This window comes from Semicossyphus pulcher, unplaced genomic scaffold (assembly GCF_022749685.1).
Source record: "Semicossyphus pulcher isolate SPU_LCO1_2020_fin unplaced genomic scaffold, fSemPul1.0.p SCAF_21, whole genome shotgun sequence".
In the NCBI taxonomy this organism is placed as follows: domain Eukaryota; kingdom Metazoa; phylum Chordata; class Actinopteri; order Labriformes; family Labridae; genus Semicossyphus; species Semicossyphus pulcher.
The window spans coordinates 20361390-20383026 of record NW_027211695.1 but is presented as its reverse complement, the minus strand read 5'-3'; the positions used below and the strand labels follow the sequence as shown (position 1 = coordinate 20383026).

The window sequence follows — 21637 nt, the reverse complement described above, 5'->3', positions numbered from 1 at the left end:
GTGGGCAGTTGGTTGTAGATTGTTTCGATTTTAGTTTGATAGAATGTGTGGAGGAGTGAGAAGGTTTAACAGTTTGTTTATATTGGAGAAAAGGACCTTGGGGTTAGCGGAACCGGAGTGGATGAGGCCAGAGTAGTAAACGGAGCGTGCAGTGTTGAGGGCGTAAAAACCTTTGTAATATTACAATTAACCTTTTGTACCATAAATGCATTTAACTTATTCTCCAACTCTAATCATTAAATGTTTAATAATAGCAGCTGTGCATCAAATTTGAGGTACACACCTCAAATTATTTTACATGATTGACACGTGTTCTGAATGTAAATAAGGGGCGCAGAGTGCATAAATAACATCAAAATAGAGGTTGATTATCCTAAAGATTGGATCTTAAGTTGTGAAGACCTTGTTTCTCTTCAAGTGAATCCATTTTTGAAAGTTTACAGTGAAGAATAAAGTTAATAACTCTCGAAATTCGGACCACTTTCTTTTTTATTAACATCATTCACGTGTGCTTTAGCTTCCAATACTTAAGTACAATTAATATGAGAAAAATACTTTTGATGCTTAAGTGTAAAAAATCAGATACTTTAAGACTTTTACTCAAGTTATATTAGAAAAGCTGACTTTTACTTCTACCAAAGTCATTTTCTGGTTTGATATCTGTACTTTTACTCAAGTATGGCTTTCAGGTACTTTATAAACCACCTGGGTTGTTTCTGTAATGACATTGTTGGGTTAACTGTGTTGGCTCATAATTCTGGGTTGTTTAATGACTTTAAACACATTGTTAGGTGGTTCAGACTGGGTCATAGGGAATATTTGGGGTTCATTCCCGCCAATTAGCTGGTTGGGTCACTTTGACCCAACTGCTGGCTTGTTAATTTTCCTGCTTCAACCGGATCGATCTGGATCCTTCTCTCACAGAGGCTGAAATGCAGGCTGAACAGGATGAAATGGTAGGTTAATATTAATATTTTATCTTTATTTTAATAACTTGTGGTAAACAGCATGATCTTTAACTCATTTCACTGTACAAATATGATAAGGTATCATTGAGGGGTTTTTATTCTGTGACATTTATTAACTAGCTACCTAGATGAAGCTCTTTACTCCATGCTAGTTTACAGTTGATTTAATGTTAGCTGATAACCTCAATAAAGCCTATCTGCACTCATTATTAAAATTGTCACTTTAAAGTGCAGTCTCCTGGCTTTATTCTTCAACTGACTTTACTGTCTCACTGAACATTAATATCAGCTAACTTTAGCATGCTGGTTAGCCTAGCGCGCTCGTTAGCCTAGCATGCTAGTTAGCGAACTGGATAGTAAGATAGTTAGCGCGCTAGTTCGCCAGTTTTCCCTCCATTGTCCTAGCTGCTATCGGCTATGCCTCCTCTGGTTCCCTCCCTCCCCCTCTCAGCTCTGCTCTCTCTGCCTTCATCTCTGTTAAAGTTTAAAATTAATGTCTCTCAGGGCAATAAGGTAACAAAAAACTGCCTCAGAAATATTACTTCTTATATGTTCCCTACTATTTGCGTTAATACAACACTTAGTTTTATGTTCAAATTGTAGTTCAAACCAGCTGTGCTTCCCCGATCCATCTACTACACGCCAACGATTTTGGAGTTAATCAAACATAGGTAACATTTTATTTATGAATGTTTTTATGCTCTATCCCCTCTGTTATTATATTTGCAGGTGAGCGAGTTGTTTGCTGTATCAGCTGGAGGCATTTATTTACACTAACTTTTAATTAATTTCATTAATGCTCTAATCATGTTGAGTAATTTACTGCAGTGAAACAATAAAAGAAAAAAAATGAGGTTCATTCAATATTAGAAGATAAAAACTGCCTCGGCTGCTAGAGCGACCAGTGGCGTCCGGTTAGACGGAGGAGACAGAGACGGAGTGGACGGAGGGGTCAGGTGGATACTCAAGATCACATGCTACGCAAGTAACTGACTCCGTCAGACAGAAATATGAGTGCAGACCATATGCAGGAGGCGTGGAGAGATCTGTCGACTGGTGTGAACTGTATACAGTGTGTGTGTGTGAGTGCATTGAGAAGTAGAGACCAGACAATGAATAAAAAAGGAAATAAAGTATAACATGAATGTTAAATGACACACAATGAAGTTCTGAGAAATACGTTTCAGTACCAAGCCAACCTTTCTTAGTCGCAAGATCTGAGGTGGTTTTCGCTTTAATGCCCCACCCAAACTTTATAGAAACGAAACTCATAGGAACAGGATGATAGTGAGGAAGTCAGATATGGACAGACTGGGAAAGGAACTTACAGATGTGGCTTTCCCTCGGCTGATAAAAGACAAGTGAAACACCAAATAAAAAACACCGCAGATGGAGTGTTGGGTGAGCAGGGAGAGAAATGTTTGGGAGGAAAGATGACAACAAATCTGATTCTGAGTGCAGAAAAAAAAGTGTCAAACTTACCTTGAAGAGTGAGTAAGCGGTGGGGCACAACACGTCTGAGCCGAGAGAGATGAGCATTCAAGGAGAAACACGTCCATAAACACACCTCTTTGACACACTCACGCTCAGGATATTTCCTACCTGCCTCTCGCAGATTTAGCCCTGCCCCCTGATTGTAAGAGGAGGGCAGGAGAACTATGCCTACATGTGGCGTCAGCTGTTCTACCTGTTCTACTTACATTTAAAGGGGCATATTCATATGCAGCCCCCTCACTCTGACGTCTCTCCATCAATGCATGTCCACAAAGTCCTGTTTGTGCATGTCAGTATTTCGGGCTCATGTGTGTAGCATGTTTGTAAACATTGAATTTCCCCTCAGCGATCAATAAAGTACATCTTAAGTGGCTTTCAGTCAAATAAACGTTAATTCCCCCCCCCCCCCCCCCCCCAAAATTACTATATGAAATGGAAATGTAGCATCTGTTGTGTAACAAAACTGGCCTCATTAGCATGTTCAGTTTGTATATTTAAAGCTAAAGTTGAGTGACATATAAAAAAAGACAGAAACAGACGTGTAGTAAAACTTTTATTCATTTTTTTCCAAGTCAAAAAACAAACAGAACAAAGATACAGAGAATGAGATAATGAATCGATTTCTATACAATGGCAATTTCAAGTTGAACCTTCCTTTGCCCAGACACGTGAAGTCTTTCCTCAGTTTGAAACCCTGTCTCGCCCTCGGACGCACACTTCCTGCACACGCTCACTCGCACGTTCACACGACCCCAGGAGTCCTGGTGTTTTCTGAATTGACTGGACAGCACGATTAAGACGACAGGATTCGATGCAAGCAGAGTGGACAGAATATCACAATGTCTGGGGCTTCGGTGTTTTTCTTTTTGATGCACAAGTCTCCAAAAAATGGTAGAGGACAAGGGATGCTGGTGGGTGTCATGACATCTTTCAGGTATTTGTCTTTGGGGCGTGAGAGGGGAAGGCGATGGGTACACACACCTATGTAGTCAAATGGTGTTCAAGAGTGACTTTTATTCCTGCAGGCCAGTTTCTCTCTCCTATCATGCATGTACTTCTGCTTTTCCAACATCCTTCTGACACCTAAAGCCCCGTCTTTGATCCGCAAAACGCCCCCGAAACTGGCAGCAACTGTAGTTTTACAAAAGCAGCAAAAGGTCTAACAAGAAACACCTTGGTGAAATATGCAGTAAACAAAGTCTAAACCTTAACTTCTCTTTAGTGATGAATACAATCCACTTCTCAAAAGGCTTTTGGCAATATGTACGCTTTTCCACGACTATACACCCAACATTTAGAGAATGAGAGAGAGACTGGATGCAGTACACTATAAAGTTAAAAAGGGACGTTTTCTCCCCGTTTTGTGTTCACCACATCTGCACCGCACCCCCTTAATTTGAAGCAGTTCTTTCACTTAATAGCTTTAATTTCTTGTGGTACAGGTGGTGGGGGGCTCAGATGGTCGAGACTGGAGCTGTAGAGGTCCAATAGGAATAAGAAAAACAATCCCAATGGGAACCCCATAGCTTGAAGCACCGCCACCTCCAGCTGGTTAAAAGAAGCTGTCCTTCAGGTGAGGTGACGGGGTTTCCTCATCTTCCTCCTCTTCTCCTCCGCAGCTCATCAGTTGTTCTCCTCGTCGCTGTCATCGGGGCTGATTGCCGGGCTGTAGGTCGGGGAGGTGGGGCTGTATCCTGGAGAATTTGGGCTGTACGTGGAGCCTTTAGGACTAGTTGGTGAGTACGTAGGAGACGTGGGAGAGTACTTGGGTGAAGTTGGGGAGTAAGTAGGAGAGGTTGGGGAGTATTTGGGGCTGGTAGGGGTGTAGGTAGGGGAGGTGGGGGAGTAGGTAGGAGAGGTGGGGCTGTATTTTGGAGTTGTTGGGGAATAAGTGGGAGAAGTGGGCGAGTACTTTGGAGATGTCGGGGAGTACTTTGGCGAGGTGGGGGAGTATTTTGGAGAGGTGGGAGTATACTCCGGGGAGCTGGGGCTGTATGAGGGTGAAGTTAGGGGGTAGGTAGGGGAGGTGGGGGAGTAGGTAGGAGAGGTGGAGCTGTATTTTGGAGTTGGTGGGTTGTAGGTGGGACTAGTGGGCGAGTACTTTGGAGATGTTGGGGAGTACTTCGGCGAGGTGGGGGAGTATTTGGGAGAGGTGGGAGTATACTCCGGGGAGCTGGGGCTGTATGAGGGTGAAGTTGGGGTGTAATTGGGGGAGGTAGGGGAGTATTTGGGAGAGGTGGGGCTGTATTTTGGAGTTGTTGGGGAGTAGGTGGGAGAAGTGGGCGAGTACTTTGGAGATGTCGGGGAGTACTTCGACGAGGTGGGGGAGTATTTGGGAGAGGTGGGAGTATACTCCGGGGAGCTGGGGCTGTATGAGGGTGAAGTCGGGGTGTATTTGGGGGAGGTGCAGGAGACAGAGTGAGACGTTGGTGAGCAGCCGGGGCTCTGTGGGTTGTAGCCTCCGGGAAAGCAAGGCTCATAGGCTGGGTAGGTGGGGGAGTAGTTGTCACCTGAAAATGAACACAGAATAACTATTAAGGTTAAAAAAGGCTTTAGGAGTTCCTCAGGGATCCATACTGGGACAACTACTTTTTCCTGTTGATTCAAGTGATTTGGACCTTATTTGATTTAATCCTGTTTTTTGTGACTCGTTTTTAAATGTAAATTTTAATGCTTTAACTTCCTCTGTAAGGCACCTTACATGTATGAATGTATGTATGTATGAAATGTGATGTATATAGCTTTCTTTTAGAGCACAACCGATATTGGATTTTTGGGGCCGATGCCGATTCCGATATTCGGGAGTAAAAAAATTCCGATATCGATATATCGGCCGATATATTCACATATGTTCAAAATGTATCTGAAATTAAAATATTAAAATTCCAAATCTGAAAAGTTATTGTCACATTTGCATGACATACAAAATTCAAATAAAATAGTGTTTCTGTAGCAACTTAAATAGCACCAAAATAAAATATCAAATTAAACACAAAACACAAAAACACAAAGTAGGAACAAAAATGATTGTCTTGTTTTTCCCACCTTCACACGGTGCTGCTGAAGATAAAAGTCACAAACACAGACCAGCTCATTTGACATACTGATACTGTTAATAAAAGTAATAAAAGGCTTCACGATTTTCCATATTAAATATTCCAGATAAATTCACATCATAATCCAGGAGAAGTGTAAGTGTGTCTGTATCTGCAGAGGATCTGCCCTTTTTCTGTGTTTCTATTCTTATTATTCTGCTCTGTTTGGGACATTTTGGACGATCTATGGACTGTCTATCGCGGGGCAGAGGTCTGGAGCTCAGCCAACAGTCCGCAGGTCGGGACTCAATCAACACGTAGCATCACGGTGACATGGCTGTCTCTCTGCTCTGCTCTCTGTCTGTCTGTAGCACCGTAACATCGTAACTTTAACATCTTTATGAGACGTGAAAGGGACTTCACAAAACGTCATATTTGCCGTTCTGTGAATGAGAACAGTCCGCGCGCGTGTGTCTCGCTGCTGCAAAGAGCTGCAGTTGTGACGGAGGGCGGAGGAGACCAGGAGGAGACAGACGCACACACCTGGCAGCAGCGCGACGATTACTTATTAAAACAAAACCCTGCGGGGTTGTACGGAGGTGTAGACGTGTAAGCTTGTCGTTCAGAGCATAACCGCTGAGAAACTAGCAGACAATAAAGCTTAAAGCTCCCGTGCCTTCGTTATTATCGAAATTAAAACTAATTGAGAGCCGGACTGTGCACACGGGATCTCGTCTGCGCAGTTTAGATGCGCAGAGGGTAGAAACAGCGGTGCTCTGAAAGCAAGGTTTCTTTGGCTGATTACTGTGATTTTAACGTTTCTTGTTCACAATGTTTCGTTCTGTATGGGAAAGATAATACTTCCAAATGCTTCCCCTGCTGTGTGTGCTGCTCTGCTCAGCTGGGACGCACACTCTGGCAGCGATAGGGACGTCCTCATTTCCCATCATGCTTGCCGCCCAGTGCTGAATGAGCAGTTTAAGTTGTTAAGTTTGCTATTTATGTTCCAAAATGCAAAAAAATATTTTGTTCGTGTTCTAAATGTGTCTGGTTAGAACATATGTTCTGCATATGTTGGTAATTGTCATTTTTGTGCTGGTTTATAGTTTTAACCATGAGTGAGGTGGCTGTTTCATTTCCTGCGTACAGCTAGAGATTAGAAGTGAAAGCTAGAATCTGGCTCTCATGATGTCAAAATTGAAATGATGGTCTCGGTTTTCAGGAGGTGTAATGGCTTTATCTCACAGCACTGCAAAAAAACTAAATAATTTGGATCGAAGCATATCAGAGGATAAATGTGCCATTACCGATATATATGTGAAGTGCAAAAATCAGCCGATAAGATGTTAACTGATAAAATCGGTTGGGCTCTACTTTCTTTTCTTGCGAAAGTGTGTCCAGAATATTGATTCTGTAACTTGCAGATAACCCAGCTCAATGTATTTGATTTGCCAGTTCATTCATCAATTATTTACGATGCAGAAACCATTGAATGTTTGGGTTTCTTGCTTAATAGATGCAACAAAGGTATTTCATGATACTATAGTGAGTCCTCAATGTTTTACATTTGAAAGAGTATTACTGTTTGCCACTGCATGAGCAAAATAAGCAAATGAGTCAACATCGGCTACCAAATCCCTTTAGCTAACTTGAGCTGGAGATAACTCATTGAGAGTATCAAAAATCTGTTTTTATAGGTGCGTATGTAAGTTGTAATGGATGTCTATATTACTTTAACAATTTTTTAAACAAACAGTATCCTAAAGATTTCTGCAGTGTCTAACCTGGAGATGGGATGTATGGGCTTGCAGGTCCTGGAGACCCTGGAGACCAGGCTGGGGAGTAGCCTGGAGAGAAGCCACTTGCATCTGATGCCGCACTGGGAGAGAAACCAGCTGCTCCAGGTGTCATGCCGCTTCCTGGAGAAGAAAAAAAACAACAACTCAGTAAATCAGGCTCACAAAGAAAAGGGACAGAGAAGCATTTTCTACACTCATGTACACTCACCAACACTGGGGGACCAGGCACCATATGCAGGTGTTGCTTCTGTGTTCCAGGGGTCCATGGCAGGTGACATGGGACTCGGCACGGCACCGAGGAACATTCCAGTGGCTGCAAATAGAACGGACAGAGAACATTAATGTCATACCTCTCACACTATATCTGCTAAACAATTCAGAAACGTCTCTCCACTTACGTCCTGCGACGCTGATGCCAGGTATGTTTGCAGGAATCTCCATGCCATGTTTACACTTCTCAGCATCCAACAGCAGGTCGAAGCATCCTGTACCGGCGGGGGCGAGCTGGCCGAGCATGATGTTCTCCGATACACCCTTCATGGGGTCACTCTCACCGTGGGATGACGCCTCCATCAACACATTCACCTGGAGGAGGAAATTCAGTTATTTAAATAAGCCCTTTTTCTGCATCTAAAAATGACCATAGAGTTTCTAATGGTGACTTCATTGATTCTCACCGTCTCCTCAAAGGAACACTTCATGAGCGGTCCTGTGTCTTGCCGGTTGATGCCGTGACGTGTGATGGCCATCAAGTGACCGCGGCACGTCATGGTGTCGCAGAGCAGAGCCAAGTGACGGTAGTTGACGTAGGAGCCGTCAAAGGAGATGACGTGGTACAACTCCCTCTCCAGGGCCTTTCGCACGGCTTCAATACCCAACACCTTCATAACAGATAATAATTAATATCTTAAAAATCAGCTGTAATTGCACAGGTAAGATAAAACCATTTCACTGCTTCAGTACCGTGAAGATCTCCACGATGTCGTTGGAGGTGGTTCTGACAGGATCTACGTCCTTCTCGCTGAGGACCCTCATGAGGCTCACTCCGTCCGTCTCGAGGATCCACTCCTGCAGGGCCTTGAACTCTCCGTCCTCTGTGATGATGATCTTCTTCTTATTGTCAGTCTGGGGCAAGTGCATGTACACCTGGAGGCCACAGGTAAGTATGTGACTGATGACACGTTCTTACAAGATCAGCAGTCATCCCTGCGGTGTAAATCTTATTACGGGTATGTTTGTGTTTGCGTCAGTCTGTTACCTTGCTGATCTGCTCGATGCCCTGCAGGGTCATGTCCGTCAGCATGTTGGACTCGATGCACCTGAGGAACACGTCGTCGTCCATTTTGTCCACCACCTCCTCATCCTAGACAAAACAAATGTTCACATTTAATAAATAGAAAGTAACAAATGTGCATTAATTTCCTCTGGATATAAAGTCGCTGCTCGCCTCTTGGAACGTGTTCTCATCGCTGTTCGTGACTCTGATTCGCAGGACGAGCTTCTCAGCGTTGTCGTCATTGAAGATACAGTTCAGATCATCTCCGAAACCTTGCAGGGAAACAAAACAAAGTGTCTTTTAAAGGAAAAACCACCTTGTTTCTTTTAAAGAATGAGCATATTTGAACACAACCTACCTGCGTTGATCTTCTCTGCAATCTGCTCCATAGTCAGCTTGCGATCAGTCATGTGTTTGCGGTCGAGCTCGATGCGCAGCAGCCACGGTGAGATGCGCGTCACATCAAAGTCGGGCATCTCATAGTACACGTTCACCCACTCCTGGTCCTCGGCCACCACCGTGTTCTGAGGGTTCGGGTCGTAGTAGATGGCTGTGTTCACCGTCACCTATGAAAAACAAGGTTATATTAGTCTTTGACATTATTTGCGAACTTTAGGAAGAGCTGTCCAACTATTTTATCACCCACCTTTCGCAGTGTGGTGTGCTCCAGTCGACACAGGATGTCCTTTGCCCTCTCAGCGTCGCGTGCAGCCTGACCCAGCAGGAACACAGTCAGCGAGGGTGTCTTGGGCCTCTTGGAGATGTTGATCAACTCCTTAAGACGAGGCACACCCAGCGTTACGTCCTTGGCTGAGATACCGGCGTAGTGGATAGTGTTGAGGGTCATCTGGGTGGTAGGCTCTCCCAGCGACTGAGCAGCCAGAGCGCCGACCATCTCACCTGGGTGGACCTGTGAACGGGAAGAAAATGTGTGATTAAAGTGTAAAAGTCTACCTGAGATATCTTGGACAACTCAAACTAGATTGTAAACTCACGATGGACTGGTTAAATTTGGTCTCGATCTCTCCCAGCAGCCAGTCGAACGCCTCCGTGGACAGGCGGAACTCCTCGGTCATGCGTTTGGAGCAGAGCGTGGAGCGCAGGTGGATGTTGAAGAGCAGGGTGGCGCTCTGCTGCGCCTGTCTGCTCAGCGGGTCTTCGCCGTTCACGATCACCAGCTTCTTACTCAGCTCATGAACACCTGAGGATCCACGAAAAGTCTTTACATTTGGGAGTTTTGTTGTGCTGACACAGAAATCCAAAACATTACACCTTTTCCTCTTCAACAGTTTTGTATTTTACTGTAAATACAGAACAAAATTTTGTTTGTAAATAGTGCTATGGATAGGACTTGAACTTTAACTGTTCAACTTGTTTTGTAAATCCATATGGATTTATGTGGCTTTAAGGAGGACCTGAAGCTATGACCTCCGAGCCCTAATTCTACATCCATTCTTTTTCCACATGGTTCACAAAACCCTTCAAGTAAGCATATACCCAAGAGAAAAGTCTCACTGATGGTGTGTTAGTATTTGGTAAAGAGAGTTTACCGTCGACCACCCGTAGAGGATTGAGGTCTGTTGGGGTCCGAGTGTTGATGCGGAAAATCTTCTGAGCGTTCCAAATCATTCTGGCCAAGTTGCATGGCAGCACCACCTGCCGGCGAGGAGAGGAAATTGCAGGATGTGAGTATAAAGAATGTACCAAAGAGCACAAGTGTGTCTCCAAATGTGAGCACACACGTACCTTACTGTCGCCAGTGGGGAAAATGGCTCGCAGGACCTCCCTGTCCTCCTTCATTTTGTCAAACTCCCTCTCCAAGGCACTCTGCACGTGGGCATTTGTCAGGACGTCTTTCACGACGTCTTCCTGGAGCATCCGCCTCAGCGCTCGCTCGTTGGTGCAATCAAACTTGAACCTGCAAATTAAAGAAAATAACACGAGCTAAGCCACTGATTTCTGAGCTTGATAATGTACATATATTTGGAAACTGAGCCAAATAGGACTGTGTGTCTTACTTCTTTTCAAAGGCCTTGTTTGAGGGTTTGAGCGTCGCCACGTTTTGGAACTCGACGTTCTCTCCTGCCAGGCCGTCCTCACCGTAACGCAGTTGAACCACCTGGTTGATGGAGTTACGCACCGTGCCGTCGTACTTCACCATCACCGACTCCATAGATTTGATCAGACGACGCTGGATGTAACCTGGTAAAACAGATTTACAACATGAAAAACCAAAGACAATCCATTTAAATGCCTTTTAGACCTGTGTGTGTAGTTCTCTCTCCCTGTCACGTAGCTTCCTGTTCTTACCAGTCTCAGCAGTCTTGACAGCCCTGTCGATCAGACCCTCTCTGCCTCCCATGGCGTGGAAGAAGAACTCTGTCGGCGTCAAACCGGCCAGGTAGGAGTTCTCCACAAAACCTCTGCCTTCAGGACCGTAGTCATCCTTGATGAAGTGAGGCAGCGTGCGGTGTTTGAAGCCGAAGGGGATTCGTTTACCCTCAACGTTCTGCTGCCCCACCACGGCAATAACCTGAATACAGGGGAAGGAGAACGTCAAATATCAAACATATAAAACCCCTGTTTCCATCTGCTCATGATACTTTGGTGGATTATTTTACCTGTGAGATGTTAATCTTTGATCCTTTGGAACCAGCCACCACCATGGACTTGAAGTTGTTGTACTCCGACAGAGACTTCTGGGCGGAGGATCCCGTTTTGTCACGAACGTCGTTCAGGATACGATTCACCTGGTTCTCGAAGGTCTGCCTCAGGGTGTTACCGGGGGTCGGCTCCAGCTCGTTGTTGTGGGCTTTCTCGATGACCTGGCACACAAAAGACAAATGACGTAACTTCTCTCTACATAATCAACTGAATAAGGGTTTTTCTGTGTTTTAGAGATGTTAGTGACATTAAAACGCTTTGTGCTTACTTCTATCACATCCTGTTTGGCTTTCTTGATGGTGTTCTGGATGTCGAGGTACGTCTTGGCATCAGCAATGGAGTCCCCAATACCAATGGAATGACCTGAAGAAGAACACAAGAGTAAACTTATAAATATAAAGACAAACACACCATTCACTTACACTAAAATATATCAACAAATACACGAGCGCTTTACTGTTTCCTTACCCTCGATGAGCAGCCAGTTGTTGACCACAGTCTGAATGTTGGAGTAGAAGAGTCTGGTGATGTCGTGGCCCATCTCCAGGTAGGAGATGTGGATGAGGGACCCGGCTGACGTTCCCAGAGATTTCTTGCACAGGATTCCCATGATCAACTCGCCGTTCTCCACTATGACCTGTGGTCAAGCAGAATGTGGTGTCACATGCATCGTGGGCTCAATTTATATTCTTTAATCTGTGCAGAATGAATCAGGGAATGTACCTTCGTGTCCCCGGGTGAGATGTGTTTGTAAGGGCCGCTGTCTTCTTCGTCCGGGTGGGTGCTGTGTGTGCGGATCACATTGATGTGACCAGGAATGATGAGGCTGAAGATCTGCTTTCCCGTCCACAGAGGACGCGGCTTGAGGATGGCCGGCTGAGGCACTTTCCCGTCCCATGTGGACAGGAACATGAGGAGGTTCATCACTTCACCCTGTGGAGGAGAAACACGTCATGTAGGAGCCTTTCGGGGCAGAAAAGCAGCTGCTATGGAACTTGTCACATCTCCATACCCTCTCTAAGAAGACGTCTCTTTTGGTGAATTTGCGGACGGCTGTGAGCGTGTCCTGCACGATACCCATGACAGGCCTGTTGGACTGGGGAGTGACGATCATACGCGGCACCATGGCCAGTTCCTGGATCTCTGCCCTCGTCTCCAGGGACTGAGGGAGGTGGAGGTTCATCTCATCCCCGTTAAAGTTAGCATTGTATGGGGTTGTCACACTGGAGGTAGATTAGAGGAAAAAAGGTTAGACTTGCTACACCATAACTATTTTAAGTCAGGAGGAAATCCCTATAATGCAGCATCAGTTCTATTTAAAAATGGCTTCTTAATTGCTTAAAATCATCAAAAGTTATTTCTATAAAAGGTTAGTGCCCATTTTAAGGGGGGGGGGGAAATCATAAAAATAGTAAGGTCTTGTTTATACTTGTTACCTGAGGTTGAGTCGAAATGTGGACCACGGCAGAATCCGAACTCTGTGCCCCATCATGGACATTTTATGTAGTGAAGGCTGTCGGTTGAAGACGACGATGTCGCCATCGCACATGTGTCTTTCCACCTGCACACAGAGAAACGTCAGCTTGAGTCCATATTAAAATAAACTTAAGTGTTATAAGTCTGATCTTTATTATGAGCTTGCCTTGTAGCCAGTCTGCAGATGAAGGTCACTTGGTTTGGGGTTGGATTGCAGGTCAATTCTTTCTCCATTGTCGCGGAAGATGTATTTGGCGCCTGGGTACTTGCTGTTCCCTCTTCGCACCAGCTCTTGTAGTCTAAGATGGTAACGTAATGAATTAATTGACATAACGTTTCATAAAACTGTTTTTTGTACATAAAGTTAATTTAGTACCTGTCGATGTTAAAGGGTGTGACGATTTCTGGGAAGGTCATGTTGGCTGCGATGGATTGTGGTACGCCCACTTGGTCGATTTGCAGGTTGGGGTCCGGGGTGATGACAGTTCGGGCCGAGAAGTTCACACGCTTCCCCATCAGGTCACCTCGGACTCGCCCCTCCTTCCCCTTTAGACGCTGTTTTATGGATTTCAGAGGGCGGCCGGACTTTTGCTTTGCCTGTGAAAGGAAATCATAGTGTAAGCACTTAGTAAAACAAGAAATATACTCCAGCAAACTTTTAAAGCAGCTACGACTGGGCTGAGACTCCACTGAATCGTGTGCATGAGAAATCGAACTGGATGTTTAAGGTGTTGAGGAAGGGCATACATACCCTCGGCAGGCCTGGCAACTCGTTGTCCACCATGGTGGCAACATGGAACTGAAGCAGTTTAACATCCTCAGCTATGACGTGAGCAGCCGCTCTGCTCTGCTCGTTTCTTCTCAGCTGATTGTTGATTTTGACGATGTCAGCAAGTTTGTGGGTCAAGTCATCCTTTGAGACAGAAGTTAATTGGTGAATTACTGTGATCAGTATGATTTTTGTACAGCATTAAATTATTCATTAAAAATATGCAGCTTAAAAACACTGTAACTTTACCTGGTTGCGAGCAGAGCCCTGCATGACTACAGCGGGCCTCACAGCCAGTGGAGGCACAGGCAACACAGTTACAATCATCCATTCTGGTCGGGAGAACTTGGGGTCCATGCCCAAGATGACGTCCTCCTCATCTGAGATGCGCTTGAAGATCTCGTGCACACGCTCTGCGCTCAGCAGGATTTTCTTCTCCTGCGAATCCTCATTAACGTGCTTCCACTCAGCGAAGAGCTCCAAGCCAGAGCGTCTGATTCTTGGCTGGTAGCGCCCGCAGCCACCGTGGCCCTGTGTAGGTCACAGAGTGAGGGGTGAGAAAAGAGTGAGAAGCAGATAATAAGTTAGCAGAGCAGTGAGTGTTGAGAGCCAAAACGCCTATTAGCGATGACTCAAGGACTCCACCCAAATACCTTCTCCTTGGTGATGTCCTCCTCTGTCTCCTGTTGTTCCATTCCAAATTTGTTGTCCATCTCCTCTCCGCCTTCACAGATGTTTTTCCCTTTGCACAACTCATAAACGTGAGTCAAACGCTTCCTGGGCTGCCCTTTAGATTTTATCAGGATGTCTTTGATCTTTGGATTGTTCTGGGGGAAACAGCAAAGGGTGAAAGTTAAAAATCAAAACTGGAAACTTAAAACAAGACTTAAATTATAGCTTCATGATTAAACATCGGTGGATTTTTAATGGTATGTATTTTAATATGCCGAAATACTTACAGAATCCACTAATAGCTTAGAGCAAAAGAAGCAGACACATCGAAGAACCTTCATTATCTTTGTTACGAAGCCGACATGGAAAACTGGCTTTGCCAGTTCTATGTGTCCAAAGTGGCCTGGACATTCTGTCATGTTGCCTGAGGGAACAAAGCTTCACATCATTAAGTTCTTTTCACATAGGGATAGCAATAAAGTGGTCAATTACACATTTTAGCATGGAGTGCTAACAAAACCCCATACCTGCACATGTCTGACATCTTCCGGATCGTTCTATGACCCCTTGTCTTGGGTCCATAAGGCCACCAAGTTTAGGACGTCCTCCTTCTGTTGTTTCGGGGTATTTGATTCCCCCTTCTGTAACTGACATCCGTTTCTGGGGAGAAAGACATCATGTATGTCAGTTGTTGATACTAAATGCAACATTATTCATCAGTTTATTTCCCGGTCAGTGTATGAATAAAAATATCTGTAATGGTGCATGCATTTTTTATCAGCTGACAGTTAATTTTTACTACCATTCACCGACATCTGTGACAGAGTCAAAATGTATTCACACTATCACCCAATATTCAGCGTAAAAATATCCATCAATTCACAGCTGTAAGGACTTAGAGAATAAAACTACTGGATCGGATACTGGATACTGGATTGGCCATAACAAACACCTTGCTTGAACATAGGGTTGTTCATAAGTGTACCTGGTAACAGAACAGACTAGGCCCTAGATCATAGAACGACTTTGTGGTCGTATCATCAGATCTGCGGCAGTATGTTTTGGACTCTCGTGTGAAGAGTGGAGCAGAGCTGTCAACTGATTTCCACCTAGTGGTGAATTGGATCAGATGGCGGGGGAGGCTTACAGTGGAAGGAACACTTTGAGGAACTCCTGAACCACACCAACACGTCCTCTGATGAGGAGGCAGAGCCTGAAGATCCAGAGGAAGCCTTATCTATATCCGTGGCAGAGGCTGCTGAGGTAGTCAAGAAGCTCCTCAGTGGCAAGGTGCCTGCTGTAGATGAGATTTGCCCTGAGATGCTTAAGGCTCTGGACATTGTGGGGCCGTCTTGGCTGACACTTCTCTTCAATGTCACATGGAGGTGTGGGACATATCCTGTGGAATGGCAGGCCGGGGTGGTGGTTCCCTTCTTTTTTTTTTTTTTAAAAAGGGGGACTGCAGGGTTTGTCCCAATTAACGGGGTATAACACTTCTCAGCCTCCCGGGTAAAGTTTATTCCAGGGTGTTGGAAAGGAGGCTCCAGCCGATCGTCGAACCTCAGATACTGATACAGGAGCAATGCAGATTCCGAACTGGCTTCGGAACAGTGGACCAACTCTTTACCCTAGCAGGGCTGCTTGGGGGGGCATGGGAATTTGCTCATTAAGTCTACATGTGTTTTGTGGACTTGGAGAAGGCCTGAGATCGTGCCCCCCGAGGGTCCTGCGGGGGGTATGGCAGGAGTATGAGTAATTTGGCCATTGGTACATTGGTATAACGAAAATGAGAGCTGTGTCCGCATCCTCGGCACAAACTCAGACACGTTCCCAATGCGTGTTGGCCTCCGCCAAGGTTGTCCTTTGTCACTGATTCTGTTTGTGTTTTTCAGTTTCGGGACCCGAGAATTTCATCTCTGCTTTCTTCCCCCAGGGGGAACTGGAAAACATTGCTGGGGAGAGGCATGTCTGGGTCACTTTGCTGAGCCTGCTGCCACCACGACCCGGCCGCGGATAAGCGGAAGATGATGATGGGTAATAAAGGGGGTTTGATTCATGTGATAGCATGGATCCTTTTTGATAATGTTGTGCTTAAAGTGTTTCAAACTTCCTGCTACATGCTAGTCATGGTGCGTTCCATTTACCTCGGAAGTCAGAATTCGGAACTGGGTTCCAGTACAGTCTATGGTTCCAGTACAACAATAAGACAGAAGTGATAATAAACAGTTAATACTACAGCTTTCTTTTACTGTTGATGCACGGGGATGTGAGGTCGGGGTTGGTGAGGTTCCTCCAATTTTCCGAGTCGGAAATCCGACCTCAGGGGGCGTTCCAGTTGAAATTTCCGACTGGGAACTCGGAAGTTGGAATTTCCGAGTTACAAATGGACCGCACCATTAGCACAAGCTCCACCAGCCTGACACAGCTAGCTAGGCTAGGCTAACAGCCAGCACTTTCCATTGTAAACAGAACCATGTCTTTGCCAAATATGTTAAACAACAAGATAAGTAAAGAAGCTGTAAGAGTGATGTATAATCTGTCCAAGAGATATGATATAATACCTACAAGTTCATCTGGGCTGATGATGCCGAATTGAACTCTCTTAATCGTGCGCAATGGGCATACACTGTCGCCAGAGGGCGGTCCGTGCATCCTGGGAGTGGGAGACCAGTATGGTGAGTAGCCTGTGGAGAAACCAAAGTAATCTTTAGATGCTTTTTCCTCATTGTTCTTTTATTATATGAAAGATCTGCTGAAATTAAAGTGTTCATTTTACCTGAAGCAAACACGTAAAAACGATCAGTTTGAGTTTTCGTCTAAAATTGGACTAAATGAGTGTGGATTCAGCAAATAATAATAATAAAAATACATTTTATTTATATAGCACTTTAAAAGGTACTCAAAGACACTTTACATGTAAAAACAACATAAAGACATTAAAAGCAATATACAGTATAAAACAATCAAGGTGCAATTAAACACATGGTCACAGATTAAAAGCAGATTTGAAAAGGTGGGTTTTGAGTCCAGTTTTGAAAGAGGGGAGTGAGGGAGAGTGTCTGAGGTGATGGGGAAGGGAGTTCCAGAGGGAGGGGGCAGCAATAGAGAAGGCTCTGTCCCCCCAGGTCAGGTGCTTGGATCGGGTGAGAGGAGTGAGGAGGTTGCTGTTGGCGGATCTGAGGTTGCAAGTGGGAGTGTATTGTAGTTTATTGAGGATTTTGGAGGAGGTGCCGTAGAGGATGCTGTTGCAGTAGTCCAGTCGTGAGGTGATGAATACGTGAATGAGTGTTTCGGCTGCTGAGAACGAGAGGGAGGGGCGAAGACGGGCAATGTTTCTGAGATGGAAAAAGGCAGTTTTTGAGATGTGGTTGACGTGACATTGAAATGAGAGGGATTGATCGAAGATGACACCAAGGTTACAGACGGAGGTTTGGTGGAGATATACAGCTGGGTGTCGTCGGCATAGCAGTGGATGTGAAGGCTGTGACGTCGGATGATGTGACCAAGGGGAAGCATGTAGAGGATAAAGAGGAGGGGGCCAAGCACCGAACCTTGAGGGACACCTTGAAAGAGAGGGGCTGTGTTTGAATATGAATTATTGATACTTATAAACTGGTGGCGGTTGGAGAGGTAGGATTTGAGCCAGGAGAGGGCGGTGCCAGTGATGCTGAGGGATGACTCTAGGCGGTTGAGGAGGATGGAGTGATTGATGGTCAAGGGCAGCACTGAGGTCGAGTAGGATGAGGATATTGAGGGAGTGAGTGTCAGAAGCGAGGAGAAGGTCGTTGGTGACTTTGATTAAGGCAGTTTCTGTGTTGTGGTGGGATCTGAAGCCGGATTGAAATGGTTCGTAGAGTTGGTTGGAGTCCAGGTGGGTTCTGAGTTTAGAGGCAACAGTGCGTTCCAGTATTTTTGACAGAAAGGGGAGATTGGAGATGGGACGATAGTTGTTGGGGATGTCAGGATCGAGGCCGGGCTTTTTGAGAATGGGTGTTACAGAGGCGAGTTTGAGGGCAGGGGGATCAGAGCCAGTAGACAGGGAGGTGTTGATTACAGTGAGGATAAGGGGGAGGAGAGCAGGAAAACAGGCTTTGGCTAATGAGGAGGGGATGGGGTCCAGGACGCAGGTGGAGGTCTTCATGCCAGACAGTGATTTGAGGAGGTCGGCAGGGGAGATCAGGGAGAATTGGGAGAGTGACCGGTCAGTTAGGTGGGGAGTGGGAGATTCAGGGAGGGTGAAGCTGGGAGTGGGCAGTTGGTTGTAGATTGTTTCGATTTTAGTTTGATAGAATGATAGAAAGGAGTTGCATTTGTCGGCAGTGAAGGAGTGAGAAGGTTTTAACAGTTTGTTTATATTGGAGAAAAGGACCTTGGGGTTAGCGGAACGGATGAGGCCAGAGTAGTAAACGGAGCGTGCAGTGTTGAGGGCGTAAAAACCTTTGTAATATTACAATTAACCTTTTGTACCATAAATGCATTTAACTTATTCTCCAACTCTAATCATTAAATGTTTAATAATAGCAGCTGTGCATCAAATTTGAGGTACACACCTCAAATTATTTTACATGATTGACACGTGTTCTGAATGTAAATAAGGGGCGCAGAGTGCATAAATAACATCAAAATAGAGGTTGATTATCCTAAAGATTGGATCTTAAGTTGTGAAGACCTTGTTTCTCTTCAAGTGAATCCATTTTTGAAAGTTTACAGTGAAGAATAAAGTTAATAACTCTCGAAATTCGGACCACTTTCTTTTTTATTAACATCATTCACGTGTGCTTTAGCTTCCAATACTTAAGTACAATTAATATGAGAAAAATACTTTTGATGCTTAAGTATAAAAAATCAGATAATTTAAGACTTTTACTCAAGTTATATTAGAAAAGCTGACTTTTACTTCTACCAAAGTCATTTTCTGGTTTGATATCTGTACTTTTACTCAAGTATGGCTTTCAGGTACTTTATAAACCACCTGGGTTGTTTCTGTAATGACATTGTTGGGTTAACTGTGTTGGCTCATAATTCTGGGTTGTTTAATGACTTTAAACACATTGTTAGGTGGTTCAGACTGGGTCATAGGGAATATTTGGGGTTCATTCCCGCCAATTAGCTGGTTGGGTCACTTTGACCCAACTGCTGGCTTGTTAATTTTCCTGCTTCAACCGGATCGATCTGGATCCTTCTCTCACAGAGGCTGAAATGCAGGCTGAACAGGATGAAATGGTAGGTTAATATTAATATTTTATCTTTATTTTAATAACTTGTGGTAAACAGCATGATCTTTAACTCATTTCACTGTACAAATATGATAAAGTATCATTGAGGGGTTTTTATTCTGTGACATTTATTAACTAGCTACCTAGATGAAGCTCTTTACTCCATGCTAGTTTACAGTTGATTTAATGTTAGCTGATAACCTCAATAAAGCCTATCTGCACTCATTATTAAAATTGTCACTTTAAAGTGCAGTCTCCTGGCTTTATTCTTCAACTGACTTTACTGTCTCACTGAACATTAATATCAGCTAACTTTAGCATGCTGGTTAGCCTAGCGCGCTCGTTAGCTTAGCGCGCTCGTTAGCCTAGCATGCTAGTTAGCGAACTGGATAGTAAGATAGTTAGCGCGCTAGTTCGCCAGTTTTCCCTCCATTGTCCTAGCTGCTATCGGCTATGCCTCCTCTGGTTCCCTCCCTCCCCCTCTCAGCTCTGCTCTCTCTGCCTTCATCTCTGTTAAAGTTTAAAATTAATGTCTCTCAGGGCAATAAGGTAACAAATAACTGCCTCAGAAATATTACTTCTTATATGTTCCCTACTATTTGCGTTAATACAACACTTAGTTTTATGTTCAAATTGTAGTTCAAACCAGCTGTGCTTCCCCGATCCATCTACTACACGCCAACGATTTTGGAGTTAATCAAACATAGGTAACATTTTATTTATGAATGTTTTTATGCTCTATCCCCTCTGTTATTATATTTGCAGGTGAGCGAGTTGTTTGCTGTATCAGCTGGAGGCATTTATTTACACTAACTTTTAATTAATTTCATTAATGCTCTAATCATGTTGAGTAATTTACTGCAGTGAAACAATAAAAGAAAAAAAATGAGGTTCATTCAATATTAGAAGATAAAAACTGCCTCGGCTGCTAGAGCGACCAGTGGCGTCCGGTTAGACGGAGGAGACAGAGACGGAGTGGACGGAGGGGTCAGGTGGATACTCACGATAACATGCTACGCAAGTAACTGACTCCATCAGACAGAAATATGAGTGCAGACAATATGCAGGAGGCGTGGAGAGATCTGTCGACTGGTGTGAAGTGTATACAGTGTGTGTGTGTGTGTGTGTGTGAGTGCATTGAGAAGTAGAGACCAGACAATGAATAAAAAAGGAAATAAAGTATAACATGAATGTTAAATGACACACAATGAAGTTCTGAGAAATACGTTTCAGTACCAAGCCAACCTTTCTTAGTCGCAAGATCTGAGGTGGTTTTCGCTTTAATGCCCCACCCAAACTTTATAGAAACGAAACTCATAGGAACAGGATGATAGTGAGGAAGTCAGATATGGACAGACTGGGAAGGGAACTTACAGACGTGGCTTTCCCTCGGCTGATAAAAGACAAGTGAAACACCGAATAAAAAACACCGCAGATGGAGTGTTGGGTGAGCAGGGAGAGAAATGTTTGGGAGGAAAGATGACAACAAATCTGATTCTGAGTGCAGAAAAAAAAGTGTCAAACTTACCTTGAAGAGTGAGTAAGTGGTGGGGCACAACACGTCTGAGCCGAGAGAGACGAGCATTCAAGGAGAAACACGTCCATAAACACAAAAAATCTACCCCTCTTTGACACACTCACGCTCAAGATATTTCCTATCTGCCTCTAGCAGATTTAGCCCTGCCCCCTGACTGTAAGAGGAGGGCAGGAAGACTATGTCTACATGTGGCGTCAGCTGTTCTTTGGTTTAGAACACTTACATTTAAAGGGGCACTGTGTATTGCCAGTGTGTGAAGGGATGGCAGAGGAACTGAAAAATATCATTGCATTATCTGCCTAGGCTAAGGTTAGCAAGTTACTGTAATCAAACAAGCAAACGTTAGCTTAACCAGACGTCTACAGCTGGCTCCTTTTGTTACAGTTGTAACTCTTGATTTTCCTCGCTCACGGTCTCTTTCTTTTTCAGACTGTTCGCCTTCATCTGAGCTTCAGATTTGTTTCTTTTTCTTTGGATTTTCACTTATTTTTTACTTATTGCTTTTTACCTACCAGCAGCAGGAGATGGGAAAAGACACAGGTAATGGAGAATGAGCTCCAACAATGAAACCGCTCTCTATGATTATTAAGACACACACTTTTTTGAGAGTAAAATGACTTAAAGTAAGTGAATAACAAGCCAAACATCCCAGCAGCCTGCACACAACTCTGTAGGTCCAGTACATGGTCTACAGTGGTGTACACTAAAATGATACTATAGCCATTTTTCTG

The 21637-nt window shown here is 44.4% G+C and overlaps 1 protein-coding gene across 1 annotated transcript; it reads right to left on the bottom strand.

The window, feature by feature from the left end:
• Positions 1 to 3002: 3002 nt before the first annotated feature.
• On the bottom strand, positions 3003 to 20953 carry LOC138600723 (DNA-directed RNA polymerase II subunit RPB1-like). Its single transcript, XM_069672199.1, has 30 exons — positions 20898 to 20953; positions 16719 to 16837; positions 14681 to 14813; positions 14441 to 14577; positions 14135 to 14308; positions 13731 to 14012; positions 13464 to 13625; positions 13089 to 13309; positions 12879 to 13011; positions 12673 to 12797; positions 12249 to 12459; positions 11960 to 12169; positions 11705 to 11873; positions 11505 to 11599; positions 11194 to 11397; positions 10883 to 11105; positions 10591 to 10774; positions 10319 to 10490; positions 10123 to 10228; positions 9568 to 9773; positions 9219 to 9482; positions 8931 to 9138; positions 8744 to 8844; positions 8555 to 8659; positions 8260 to 8442; positions 7974 to 8177; positions 7695 to 7881; positions 7505 to 7609; positions 7282 to 7416; positions 3003 to 4972 (listed from the first exon to the last, which is right to left on the bottom strand). Exons 2-30 carry the CDS (start codon positions 16803 to 16805, stop codon positions 4086 to 4088), a joined length of 5613 nt encoding a protein of 1870 aa, XP_069528300.1. The 5' UTR covers positions 16806 to 16837; positions 20898 to 20953; the 3' UTR covers positions 3003 to 4085.
• Positions 20954 to 21637: the final 684 nt, after the last annotated feature.

Bases quoted from the DNA above. Each gene is read 5' to 3' on its own strand.
- LOC138600723 (XM_069672199.1), bottom strand. From the start codon at position 16,805: ATGCACGGACCGCCCTCTGGCGACAGTGTATGCCCATTGCGCACGATT. The intron at 14,814-16,718 runs GTAGGTATTATA...CTTTCTCCCCAG, and splicing joins TCATCAGCCCAGATGAACTT to AAACGGATGTCAGTTACAGA. The intron at 11,398-11,504 runs GTAAGCACAAAG...TTTGTGTGCCAG, and splicing joins CCAAACAGGATGTGATAGAA to GTCATCGAGAAAGCCCACAA.